Source organism: Macaca fascicularis, chromosome 4 (genome assembly GCF_037993035.2).
Source record: "Macaca fascicularis isolate 582-1 chromosome 4, T2T-MFA8v1.1".
NCBI lineage: Eukaryota > Metazoa > Chordata > Mammalia > Primates > Cercopithecidae > Macaca > Macaca fascicularis.
The window spans coordinates 13,807,113-13,820,313 of NC_088378.1; the positions used below are offsets into that span (position 1 = coordinate 13,807,113).

The 13,201-nt window shown below is 38.5% G+C and overlaps 1 protein-coding gene across 7 annotated transcripts in view; it reads left to right on the plus strand.

The window, feature by feature from the left end:
* FIG4 (FIG4 phosphoinositide 5-phosphatase) overlaps window positions 1-13,201 on the plus strand; it is a 128,808-nt gene that overhangs the window by 56,480 nt on the left and 59,127 nt on the right. For all 7 annotated transcript variants that reach the window (XR_012433346.1, XM_074036862.1, XM_005551566.4 and 4 more), the window contains 4 exons: window positions 7,117-7,250; window positions 9,091-9,207; window positions 11,269-11,314; window positions 12,349-12,497. Coding sequence is in view for 6 of the 7 variants with exons in the window: in XM_074036862.1 (XP_073892963.1) it covers window positions 7,117-7,250; window positions 9,091-9,207; window positions 11,269-11,314; window positions 12,349-12,497 (446 nt within the window). In the remaining variant the exon portion in view is untranslated. The remainder of the gene's footprint in view (window positions 1-7,116; window positions 7,251-9,090; window positions 9,208-11,268; window positions 11,315-12,348; window positions 12,498-13,201) is intronic.

Here is a 13,201-nt window from a genome sequence, read left to right on the forward strand (position 1 = left end):
GGATTTTGACAATATTGTGATTGAAGTGGAACATGAAATCTGAGCCAAATAAGGACAGGGCTAAAAGAACAGGGCTGCTGGAGAAAGTGGAGATGTCAGTGGATTGTGGTCCTCATGAGGTGGGGTATTTAAAGCAAGCAATGTGGAAATAAAAGAGGTCACGAATAAGAAATGTTGAAGAAAGAGCAGCCTGTGATAATGAATTGGTCTAAGTTGTGAGAGTGGGAATGGGGATTTAAAGTGGAAAAGGAGGCCGGGCGCGGTGGCTCACGCCTGTAATCCCAGCACTTTGGGAGGCCGAGGCGGGCGGATCACAAGGTCAGGAGATCGAGACCACGGTGAAACCCCGTCTCTACTAAAAATACAAAAAATTAGCCGGGCGCGGTGGCGGGCACCTGTAGTCCCAGCTACTCAGGAGGCTGAGGCAGGAGAATGGTAAACCCAGGAGGCGGAGCTTGCAGTGAGCCGAGATCGCGCCACTGCACTCCAGCCTGGGCGACAGAGCGAGACTCCGTCTCAAAAAACAAACAAACAAATAAAGTGGAAAAGGAGGTGGAGAAACTGAAAGTCACCCAGTGTATTAGTCTGTTTTCACGCTACTGATAAAGACATACCTGAGCCTGGGTAATTTATAAAGAAAAGGGAGTTTAATGGATTTACAGTTCCCTGTGGCTGGGGAGGCCTCACAATCATATCAGAAAGCAAAAGAGACATGTTACATGGTGGCAGACAAGAAAGAATGAAAACCAAGCAAAAAGAGAAACCCCTTATAAAATTATCAGCCCTCGTGAGACTTACTCACTACCATAAGAACAGTATGGGGGAGACCACCCCCATGATTCAGTAGTCTCCCACCAGGCCCCTCCCACAACACGTGGGAATTATGGGAGCTACAATTCAAGATGAGATTTGGGTGGGGACACAGCCAAACCATATCACCCAGGAGGGAGGCAAAGCTTTGGGTGGGGAAGAGACAGTTCCCAGGAGAGGACTGTATAAATACATGCATGGGCTCAAAGGGTGTGTGTGTGTGTGTGTGTGTGTGTGTGTGTGTGTGTGTGTGTTTTAAATCAAGAGTATGGAGGAATATGTCCCCAAACTGGCAGCTAGGGGAGAAGAGTGAAACAGTGAGGCAGTCAGCTTCATTTCTTCCTGTGTTGCTCTTTGTAATTGCATCGCACTAGGGATTGACTTTGTAAAATAAATCATTCAGGTGTTAAATAATCATTTTCTAGACATTTGTTCATATTAATTCAGAAGTTTCATATTCACGTCTCTCTCCATATCAACTCAGAATAATATAAGGTGGATAATCTCTAAACTCAGTCTAATATTAAACAATAGTTATAGTATATACATAAGTGAAAATTTAAAATATAAAAACTCTAGTGAAAATACTCATGGACACTTTTCCAGTAAATGTATAGAAAATAAGATATTGTTAGTATGGAAATAAATTATTGCTAAAGTATTAAATTATAAAGTGTTACTGGATTAGAAACCTAGATTTAAATTAGTGGATTTAGTCAGAGCACGACCCTGCCTCAATAATAAAATAAGATAAAATAAGTTCATGTTTTACAGAGTTCGTATAGTGTGGTTGAAAAGCTGTCATTAAATGGAGGTTCAGGTCTACAATGCTTGAAATAATTCTCTATTAATTGTGCACACTCAAAAAATACTATCATATACATGTGATTATAATGTATTCTTTGCCAGGTATCTCACATGTACTTTTATTTTTTTGAATATTTAAAGATCGGTCAGTGGATTTTAAAATTGTACTTGTTTATTGTTCCACTGCAGTAAAAATCCTGACAATGACTAGAAGTTAGCTACAGAAAGTGTTTGGAGATTAAGTTGCTGTTTCATGGAATAGGAAAGTATTTTGTTGTTTATAGCACTAGTTTTATTCATAGGATTAAAGAAGATGTTTATTCAGGTCACTTGGTAGAAGACCTTATTAATTGTGATTAAAGAGCCAAAGAATACATGTGTGTATAGAATGATACCTAGGGGATACTCATTCTTTATTCTACCACCATATGAAGAAGATAATAAAGTGAAATGCTTTTTGTGATTTCATTTTTCTTTTACCCTGTGTTGTGAACTTCTTCCCATTTGTGAAAGTTTGAGGCACTGGTTGAAAGACAGTTTGCAGCAATCCGTGTGCCTTCAGTGCTGCTACTGTATCAACAGGAGGCCAACCTACGATCAAGTATAACTGTACATCAGAGGTTTTTAATCTGTGGGCCATGCATGGCTGTTAGGGGGATCTTGGAATCTTTTGAAATGATATGCAGTTGGATGTGGTGCTCATGCCTATAATCCCAGTGACTTGGGAAACTGAGGCGGGAGGCTTGCACAAGACCAGGAGTCTGAGAGCAGCCTGGGCAGCCTAGGAGACCCAGTCTCTACAAAAAAATTGTTTTTCAATTAGTTGGGCATGATGCACACCTGTAGTCCCAGCTACTTGGAGGCTGAAGTGGGAGGATCACTTGAGTCCAGAAGTTCCAGGATGCAGTGAGCTATGATTGCACCACTGCATTCCAGCCTGGGTGACAGAGTGAGACCCTGTCTCTTTATAAAAAAAGAAAGAAAAAAAAATGATATGCAAAATCGCTTGTGTATGTAAAGTTTTCCTTTACTTGTTAGGGGTCTGTGGCTCTAAAGAGGTTGACTAACAACCCACTAACACTAATCCTCTATGGACAGAGAATGCATACAGCAGATTCTTCATACAGAGATGAACGAAGGTTGCTCAAACATTTCCTCTCCATCCCACAAAATGTCAGATTTGATATAAGCATTTCAAGAAGATTTTGTTTCCCTAGTTGATTTTAAACGCTTTTGAGAAAAATTTCAGATATATAAATTTCTCATATATATAAATAAGCAAAATTTATTTTCATCCTAAAATTTAACACTGTTCTTAATTCTTATCTAATTATTTCATTTGATGTATTCAGCTGTGCCCAATAGCTACCCCTTTTTGTTTCTACAGTAGTTATCTAATTAAATTCATAGCAATTGAAAAGTAATCTCCATGATTGAAAACAGCAGTCTAATTTTGATGCCAACAATAGTGCCTTAACACCATTTCAGTCTCACTATTGTAGAATTAATTGTTTTTCTTTGTTTCTAAGTGAAGGCTTGATGGGGGTAATAATGAAAATGGCAAATTTTTATAGGGTACTTCCTATATGCCAGCTGTTCTATAGAAACTCGCCATGCTCTGCTGCTGGATTTGGTTTGCCAGTATTTTATTGAGGATTTTCACCTCAATGTTCATCAGGGATATTGGCCTGAAATTTTCTTTTTTGTTGTGTCCCTGCCAGGTTTTGGTGTCAAGATGATGCTGGCCTCATAAAATGAGTTAGGGAGGAGTCCCTCTTTTTCTAATGTTTGGAATAGTTTCAGAAGGAATGATACCAGCTCCTCTTTGTACCTCTGGTAGAATTTAGCTGTGAATCTGTCTGGTACTGGGTTTTCTTTGGTTGGTAGGCTATTAATTATTGCCTCAATTTCAGAACTTGTTATTGATTTATTCAGAGATTCGACCTCTTCCTGGTTTAGTCTTGGGAGGGTGTATGTGTCCAGGGATTTATCCATTTCTTCTGGATTTTCTAGTTTATTTGCATAGAGACGTTTTAAGTATTCCCTGATGATAGTTTGTATTTCTGTGGGATCAGTGATGATCTCTCTTTAACATTTTTTATTGTGTGTCTATTTGATTCTTCTCTCTTTTTTTCTTTATTAATGTGGCTAGTGGTCTATCTATTTTGTTAGTCTTTTCAAAAAAAAAAAAAAGAAGCAACTCCTGGATTCACTGATTTTTTGAAGGGTTTTTCATGTCTCTATCTCCTTCAGTTCTGCTCTGATCTTAGTTATTTCTTGTCTTCTGCTAGCTTTTGAATTTGTTTGCTCTGCTGCCACCAAGTCGGCTTCATCCCTGGGGTGCAAGGCTGGTTTAACATATGCAAATCAATAAACGTAATCCGTCTCATAAACAGAACCAATGACAAAAACCACATGATTACCTCAGTAGATGCAGAAAAGGCCTGCGATAAAATTCAACACCCATTCATGCTAAAAACTCTCAGTTAGGTGCTGATGGAACATATCTCAAAATAATAAGAGCTATTTATAACAAACCCACAGCCTATATCATACTGAATGGGCAAAAGCTGGAAGCATTCTCTTTGAAAATCGGCACAAGACAAGGATGCCCCCTCTCACCACTCCTATTCAATATAGTATTGGAAGTTCTGGCCAGAGAAATCAGGCAAGAGAAAGAAATAAAAGGTATTCAAATAGGAAGATAGGAAGTCAAATTGTCTCTGTTTGCAGAGGACATGATTATATATTTAGAAAACTCCATAGTCTCAGCCCAAAAACTCCTTAAGCTGATAAGCAACTTCAGCAAAGTCTCAGGATAAAAAATCAATGTGCAAAAATCACAAGCATTCCTATACACCAATAATAGGCAAACAGAGAGCCAAATGATGAATGAACTCCCGTTCAAAATTGCTACAAAGAGAATAAAATACCTAAAAATACAATTTACAAGGGATGTGAAGGACCTCTTCAAGGAGAACTACAAACCACTGCCCAAGGAAATAGGAGAGGACACAAACAGATAGAAAAACATTCCATGTTAATTGATAGGAAGAATCGATATTGTGAAAATGGCCATACTGCCCAAAGGAATTTATAGGTTCAGTGCTGTCCCCATCAAGCTACCATTGACTTTCTTCACAGAATTAGAAAAAACTACTTTAAATTTCATATGGAACCAAAAAAGAGCCTGTATAGCCAAACAATCTTAAGCAAAAAGAACAAAGCTGGAGGCATCATGCTACCTGACTTCAAACTATACTACAAGGCTACAGTAACCAAAACAGCATGGTACTGGTACCAAAACAGATATATAGACCAATGGAACAGAATGGAGGCCTCAGCAATAACACCACACATCTACACATCTGATCTTTGACAAACCTGACAAAAACAAGCAATGGGGAAAGGATTCCCTATTTAATAAATGGTGCTGGGAAAACTGGCTAGCCATATGCTGAAAACTGAAACTGGACCCTTTCTTTATACCTTAAACAAAAAATTAACTCCAGATGGATTAAACACTTAAATTTAAGAACTAAAACCATAAAAGCCCTAGAAGGAAACCTAGGCAATACCATTTGGGACATAGGCATGGGCAAAGCTTCATGACTAAAACACCAAAAGCAATGGCAACAAAAGCTAAAATGGACAAATGGGATCTAATTAAACTAAAGAGCTTCTGCACAGTAAAAAACAACAACAACAACAAAAAACTATCATCAGAGTGAACAGGCAACCTACAGAATGGGAGAAAATAGTTGCAATCTATCCATCTCACAAAGGGCTAGTATCCAGAATCTACAAGGAACTTAAATTTACAAGAAAAAAAAAAAACTCATCAAAAAGTAGGTGAAGGATATGAACAGACACTTCTCAAAAGAAGACATTTATGTGCAGCCAACAAACATATGTAAAAAGGCTTATCATCACTGATCATTAGAGAAATGCAACTCAAAACCACAATGAGATACCATCACCATCTCATGCCAATTAGAATGGCGATCATTTAAAAGTCAGGAAACAACTGATGCTGGAGAGAATGTGAAGTAGGAATGCTTTTACACTGTTGGTGGGAGTGTAAATTAGTTCAACCATTGTGGAAGACATTGTGGTGATTTCTCAAGGATCTAGAACCAGAAATACCATTTGACTCAGCAATCCCATTACTGGGTATATACCCAAAGGATTATAAATCATTCCACTATAAAGACACATGCATATATATGTTTATTGCAACACTATTCACAATAGCAAAGACTTGAAGCCAACCCAAATGCCCATCAGTGATAGACTGGATAAAGAAAACGTGTCACATACACACTGTGGAATACTATGCAGCCATAAAAAAGGATGAGTTCATGTCCTTGGCAGGGACATGGATGAAGCTGGAAACCATCACTCTCAGCAAACTAACACAGGAACAGAAAACCAAACACTGCATGTTCTCACTCATAAGTGGGAACTGAACAATAAGAACACATGGACACAGAGAGGGAAACAGCACACACCGGGGCCTATCAGGGGATTGGGGGCTAGAGGAGGGTTAGCATTAGGAAAAATACCTAATGTAGATATCAGGCTGATGGATACAACAAACCACCATGGCACGTGTATACCTATGTAACAAACCTGCACATTCTGCACATGTATCCCAGAACTTAAAGTAAAACAAAACAAAACAAAACAAGCTCACAATGCTCTATCTCATTTATGTCTCACATTAATGTTGTGAGGAAGATACTGTTGTTACCCCATTTTATAGATGAAAAAAATGGAGGTGTAGGGAAATTGAGAACATTGCTGAAGGCCACATGGCTAGTGAGTGACAGAGTCAGCACTCCAACCACAGAGCTGTACAATAAAGTACTAGCTTGTCTTGAATGAGAGGCAGTGCAGTGCCTAACTAAAGAGATACCCCAGGCAAGGAGGCAGAAACCAAGGTTTAGTTCCATGAGTCCTCTCAACCTCAATTCATTCAACCACAGTGTAAAAAGAAAAAGAAATACCTGTCTTGGTTATCCCACAGAGTATTTGCAAGTCTACTTTATGAAGTCCTGTGAAGGCTGTGGAGCTGCTTTCTGCTGTGCTAGTTTAGGAATTGTTCATCCAGACCAGTTGATTTCTTTCTGACCTTCAGCTGGCTAAAGTTGGGGGCTCCCTTTTTCTGGTCCTTGGGAGGGATCTCCTCTGTCAGAGCTGGGTGTGGAGTGTGTGGGCCATGGCCCATGGGGGGTAAGCTGGGTTTCTCAGGATGCAGGGAGGGTACCAGGAAGAAACCTGTTCTCCTTGAATCTTTAAAGCTCATTATCTGTTCACTTTAATGCAATGGAGCATTTATTTCTTTGTGTTTTTATTATTTCTGATTATTGTAGCTAGGTTTCATTTTAGTATATTTAAGACTTGGATTTTTTGTCTTAGCTTAAAAGTAAACATGTTGAGCCTGTTCTTCTGATTTAAGGGAATTGAAACACTGAAAATGTTTAATTTTTGATGAAGGAACGAGAGAAAAGAAAGCATGAAAGAATTCTGAGTGAAGAACTTGTGGCTGCTGTGACCTATCTCAACCAGTTTCTGCCTCCTGAGCACACTATTGTTTATATTCCCTGGGACATGGCCAAGTATACCAAAAGGTGAATGATACTCTTCTGCCTGGCTATGATTGTTTGCTTTTCTTATAATGAGAAACAACAGAAAGCTGACCTCTATGGTAAAGTAAATTTTACCCTGTTAATTTCTTTCATGAACCTGTTGAGGGGCTGTTTTGAGTACATCAATAAACTAACCAAACTTTTTTTTTTAATTTCATCCATCTATCTATCTATCTATCTATCTATCTATCTATCTATCTATCTATCTATCTATCTGTCTGTCTGTCTGTCTGTCTGTCTGTCTATCTATCTATCTATCTATCTATCTATCTATCTATCTATCTATCTATCTATCTATCTATCTATCTATTTATTTTGCCTATTGTGGATACCATTCGCAACTTGTTTGAAATATCTAGTCGTTTCAGAACATTTCTACCACTATTCCTTGAAGGCATTAGTTTTACTTTTTTCTGTATCATCTGTCTCACTATTTTAACACTTTCTCAGATGTCACTCGTGGATGAACCTGTGGTAATTCCTGACTGTATATAGTAGATCCAGACTCCCTAGTGTAGTGTCAAAGCCTCATCATCTGGTTGGCTTCAGAATGTGATCACTTTTTATTTATCCCAAGGGCTGTTCTCTTCCAGAAAACTGAATCTTCATGCTCTGCCACAAATGTAGCAGCCAAAGTCCTATCCTAAGCCTCCATTCCTATTCTTCACCCTCCCTGGAATGCTTTCCCACCTCTCTTATCTTTCAAGATCTGATTCAAAACTCATCTCTTCTAAGGAACTTACTTTTGTTAAATCTTGCATTGTCTTTTTGTTCACTTACTGCACAATCGTACAAGCTCTAGGTTTACTTAAGGTCTTACTTTTTTAAATGTTACTATATCGTTTTGTACTTATTGTACTTTTTTCTAAATCATTTTATACAGTTAGATACACACACCCTTTCCCAGAGTATCAGTTTGGTTACAAGTTGTTGCCATTCATATTATTTTTTTATTATTTTTTAAACATAGCCTTGCTCTGTCGTCCAGGCTGGAGTGCAGTGGTACGATCTCAGCTTATTGCAGACTCTGCCTCCTGGGTTCAAGTGATTCGCCTGCCTCAGCCTTCTGAGTAGCTGGGACTACAGTCATGCACCACCGTGCCTGGCTAATTTTGTTTTTGTTTTTGTTTTTGTTTTTTGAGACAGAGTCTCGCTCTGTTTCCCAGGCTGGAGTGCAGTGGCACAATCTCAGCTCACTGCAAGCTCCACCTCCCGGGTTCACGCCATTCTCCTGCCTCCTGAGTAGCTAGGACTACAGGCGCCTGCCACCACGCCCAGCTAATTTTTTGTATTTTTAGTGGAGGCAGAGTTTCACCATGTTGGCCAGGCTGGTCTCAAACTCCTGACCTTAAGTGATCCACCTGCATTGGCCTCCCAAAGTGCTGGGATTATAGGCCTGAGCCACTGCACCCAGCTGCCATTCATATTATTTTCCAGTTTTTTCTTCTCTGCCACCTGCACTGTGCACGGTGCTCTTTTCACAGCCATTTTATGAATGTATTTTGACTTGACAACTCTTGAGGAGTGAAAGGCTTTGGAGAAAGCTCAGGCAGGGATGTTATATGCCAAGATTAAGGATCACCAATATTTGATATTAAGTTACAGGTCTTTGTGTCTCTTTCACATCAAATGTTGCTGGTTACTGAGTACACATTGTATTCTAGACATTGTTACATGTTTCTATCAAGTACCAGCCAAGAGATTTAAAAAATTACATCCTTAAATATCATTGCTATAGACTTTACTGGCTTTAGATATAAGGATAAATAGATATTAAAACTTGGCTTCTTCTCACTTTTCTCATTCTTCCTCCTCTCCTCAGCAAGCTGTGTAATGTTCTTGATCGACTGAATGTGATTGCAGAAAGTGTGGTGAAGAAAACAGGTTTCTTTGTAAACCGCCCTGATTCCTACTGTAGCATTTTGCGGCCAGATGAAAAGTATGTATGGTATTTTAAAACTTATAATAAATCATAATTTTTGCTTTTATGGGTATTCTGAATATGAGCAGTTTGTACTACTTGGAAATTGGATGAATTTTGTCCTGGGGGGAGGCACACTGCTCACATGACTGAGTACTGACTGTTCACTGGGGCATGGGAATTCCTTTGTTGGTTACTTACATACCTTGAGATGTAAGCCATGGGATCTGTATCTCTTGCTGCATAGAACAAATGTTACATAAAATAATTCTGTAAGTAAAATTTTCAACAGTGAACTCTATTTTTCAGTATTGAATAGAAACAGACTTTTTTTCTTATAGATTACATACTAACATTTTTATAAAAATAGTATTTATTATTGTATTATGGTTATTCGCTCACAAATCTTTCATTACTATTTTGGGAGCTTCTTCAGATCAAGGATTTATGCTTTATCTTTTAAGAAACCAATACTATGTATTTCTGGCATTTTATTTTCAGTTAATGTAGTTAACTACAATGATAAGACAACAGAAAAGAACTAACTACTAGTGTAATGTCTTTGGAAGTAATCCCTTTGTTATAGTTTGCATTGTTTGCACTTGTTTGTTGTTTGAATTTTAGGGCACCCATGACAGGGGTCCCCCAAGACCACTCCCAGATTCAGTAATTCACTAGGATAACTGAAGGACTCAGCTTATTGTATTCTGGCTATAATTTATTATGGTGAAAGGATATAAAATGACGTTAACAAAGGGAAAAAGCAAAAAGGGCACAGTCCAGAGGAAACCAGGCACAAGCTTCCAGAGTCTTCTCCTCAGTGGAGTCACACAGAACACACTTAATTCCCCCAAGAAACAGGTTGTGAAGCATGGAGGAAATGTTGCCAGCCAAGGAAGCATGTTGGAGACTTTATTTTTTTACTGGAGGCTGGTCACATAGGTAGCCTCTGCCTGGCATATGCCAAAATTCTTGACTTCCAGAGGGAAAGAAGGTATTCGGGAAAAACCATATTATTTCTACAAACCATTTCAGCACAGTGAGTCACTCTTATCAGTTCTGGGAATGGTGGAAACCCTCCTGAAATCTAAGTTCCCAGACATTGGCCAAGGGTCAACCTTATAAGCAGGACTTTCTGAGGATAGCAGTTAGGCTTATTAGGTTAACCCTTTTCTGCACAGCACCTTCTTTAAATAATTAAAATATTAACATAATCTATAGTATTTCATAACAAAACATATTCCTATGTATTCATTGCACATGGAGAAAATAAGTAGTCTCTAAAAGGAAATCTGCAAAACGAACCAAAGAAATATAACAAAGCCTCCATGGGCCGGGCGCGGTGGCTCAAGCCTGTAATCCCAGCACTTTGGGAGGCCGAGGCGGGCGGATCACTAGGTCAGGAGATTGAGACCATCCTGGCTAACACGGCGAAACCCCGTCTCTACTAAAAACACAAAAAATTAGCCGGGCGAGGTGGCGGCGCCTGTGGTCCCAGCTACTCGGGAGGCTGAGGCAGGAGAATGGCGGGAACCCGGGAGGCGGAGCTTGCAGTGAGCTGAGATCCGGCCACTGCACTCCAGCCTGGGTGACAGAGCGAGACTCCGTCTCAAAAAAAAAAAAAAAAAAAGAAATATAACAAAGCCTCCATGAATAAAAGCTGGGGGAGGTAGAAAATCGTAATATTGAGTTGGGAAGGCTAAGGCTTGGAAGATTTTATTAGAAAGATGCTCTACGATTGTTACTCATGTGTGTAGAGACCCAACAGGAAGTGGGTTTGAATGAAAGCAAGGGAGATTTTGGTTGAGCATGGGTAACAAAAAATGCCAGAGTGGGCACTCGGGCAAATTAAAATGCCCCTTTCCTGGACTCTCTTTGAGGAGAGTGTGGTAAGCAGTCCGCCTCAGTCATTTGCATGTTCACTTACCTGAAAAAATGAGAGTAGGCAGGATCAGCTGATTTTTCAGGAGCTGAAAGCTCTATTAGTTTAATTCCATGATTCTTAACAAGGAGCTGGTACCGAAAATAAATATTTATTCTGCCATTAACTTTTTAAAAAGTGTTTATTTTTAAACATAGGTGGAATGAACTAGGAGGATGTGTGATTCCCACTGGTCGCCTGCAGGTATACACAATATTATATTCATAATGAACAGAATCTGTATCCATTGTATACTGTACGTTTTCTGTAAGCATTCATGTAGAGACCTGTATCTTATTTAATGCAGAATTATTATTTGAGAATGATTGTTGAAAGTCTTACTTCTAGTCTTTAATGCTTATGAAAAATGTGTAGCTGGCTGGGCGCGATGGCTCACACCTGTAATCCCAACACTTTGGGAGGCCAAGGCAGGTGGATCATAAGATCAGGAGATCGAAACCATCCTGGCTAACATGGTCAAACCCTGTCTCTACTGAAAATACAAAAAATTATCCGGGCGTGGTGGAATGCACCTCTAGTCCCAGCTACTCGGGAGGCTGAGGCAGGAGAATCACTTGAATCTGGGAGACAGAGGTTGCAGTGAGCCGAGATCGTGCCACTGCACTCCAGCCTGGGTGACAGAGCAAGACTCTGTCTCAAAAAAAAAAAAAGAAAAAAAGAAAAATGTGCAAATGAAATAATATGGCCTATGGATTTTTTCTGTGTATTAAATTTTATTCCTGGAAATAGAAACGCAAACAGGAACATGAAAAGAACAAATTAGAGTGCTTTGGAAAAGAAACCAAGCATATGTAGTATATATGTTAACTATGCTTTAAGAATGATATGGTCCTAACCACTGAATATTTAGGTTGTATAATGAGGAGATATGTCAGAAAAAAGCCCATATTTTGCTAATTGGTACATGTGGAAGTTGTTAGCTATTTGTTTTATTTTGTTAAACTAACAAAGTAAATTCAGATATAGGCCAGAAGATTTAATGATGCTGTTCCAGCAACGTAAGTGAGCAGCATATATAACGTTATGCAACTGTAAACATGTTCTTCATTATTTTGACTTTACATAAAATTGAATAATATTTGTTCAAGAGTAACACCTGCCCATAGACCTTTTTTTTTTTTTTTTTTTTTTTTTTTTTTGCTTCTTAAATCTAAAGTAGTATGGAAGTTCTTTGGTGATGGAATAATGATTGAAAATCTTAAGGTATTTCTCTTTAGACTGGCATCCTTCGAACCAACTGTGTGGACTGTTTAGATCGCACCAACACAGCACAGTTTATGGTGGGAAAATGTGCTCTGGCCTATCAGCTGTATTCATTGGGACTGATCGACAAGCCTAATCTACAGTTTGATACAGATGCAGTTAGGTAAGTCTTATTTTTTGCTATTTGAATGCTGATAATAGTGGAAGGCAAACCTGGTTAATAATAAGATTTTTTTAATGAAAGTGTTTCTACTTTTAGCTTCTCAAAAATTGTGTTGCTAGAAAACATTATTCAAACTAATTCTGTTTTTCTTATATTTTCTTCTAGTAGTTTTATAGTTTTTGGTCTTATGTTTAAGTCTTTAATCTGTCTTGAGTTGATTTTTGTATACGACAAGAGACAGTGGTTCAGTTTCATTCTTCTGCATATGAATATCCAGTTTTCCCAGAACCCATTTGTTGAAGAGGGTGTCCTTTCCGCAGTGGATGTTGGTGTCTTAGAATAAATATTTCTATTAAAAGTTTGTGTATTCTTGCCATGGTTTGGGCTTTGGGTTTTTCTTTTGTTGTTGTTTTTGCTTGTGTTAATTATGAATAAACACTACATTCTTTAGATAAATTCAAAGTGCTTAGACAAACTAGTGGGTGTTGTTTTAAAACAAATCCAGATGGCATTTTCAAAAAAAGTACTGTGTCTTCATACATACTAAAAATCTGAGATGTGTAAAAGATTGATTCTTCATTAAGGATTACTATTTCTTCACTGTCTATTGCATCTGTGGCAGTCCATTATTTTTTGAAAATACAATTAATGATAGCTGATAGTGGTCATCGGAAATTGTCATAAAGGCTTAGCTAAGGAAAGTA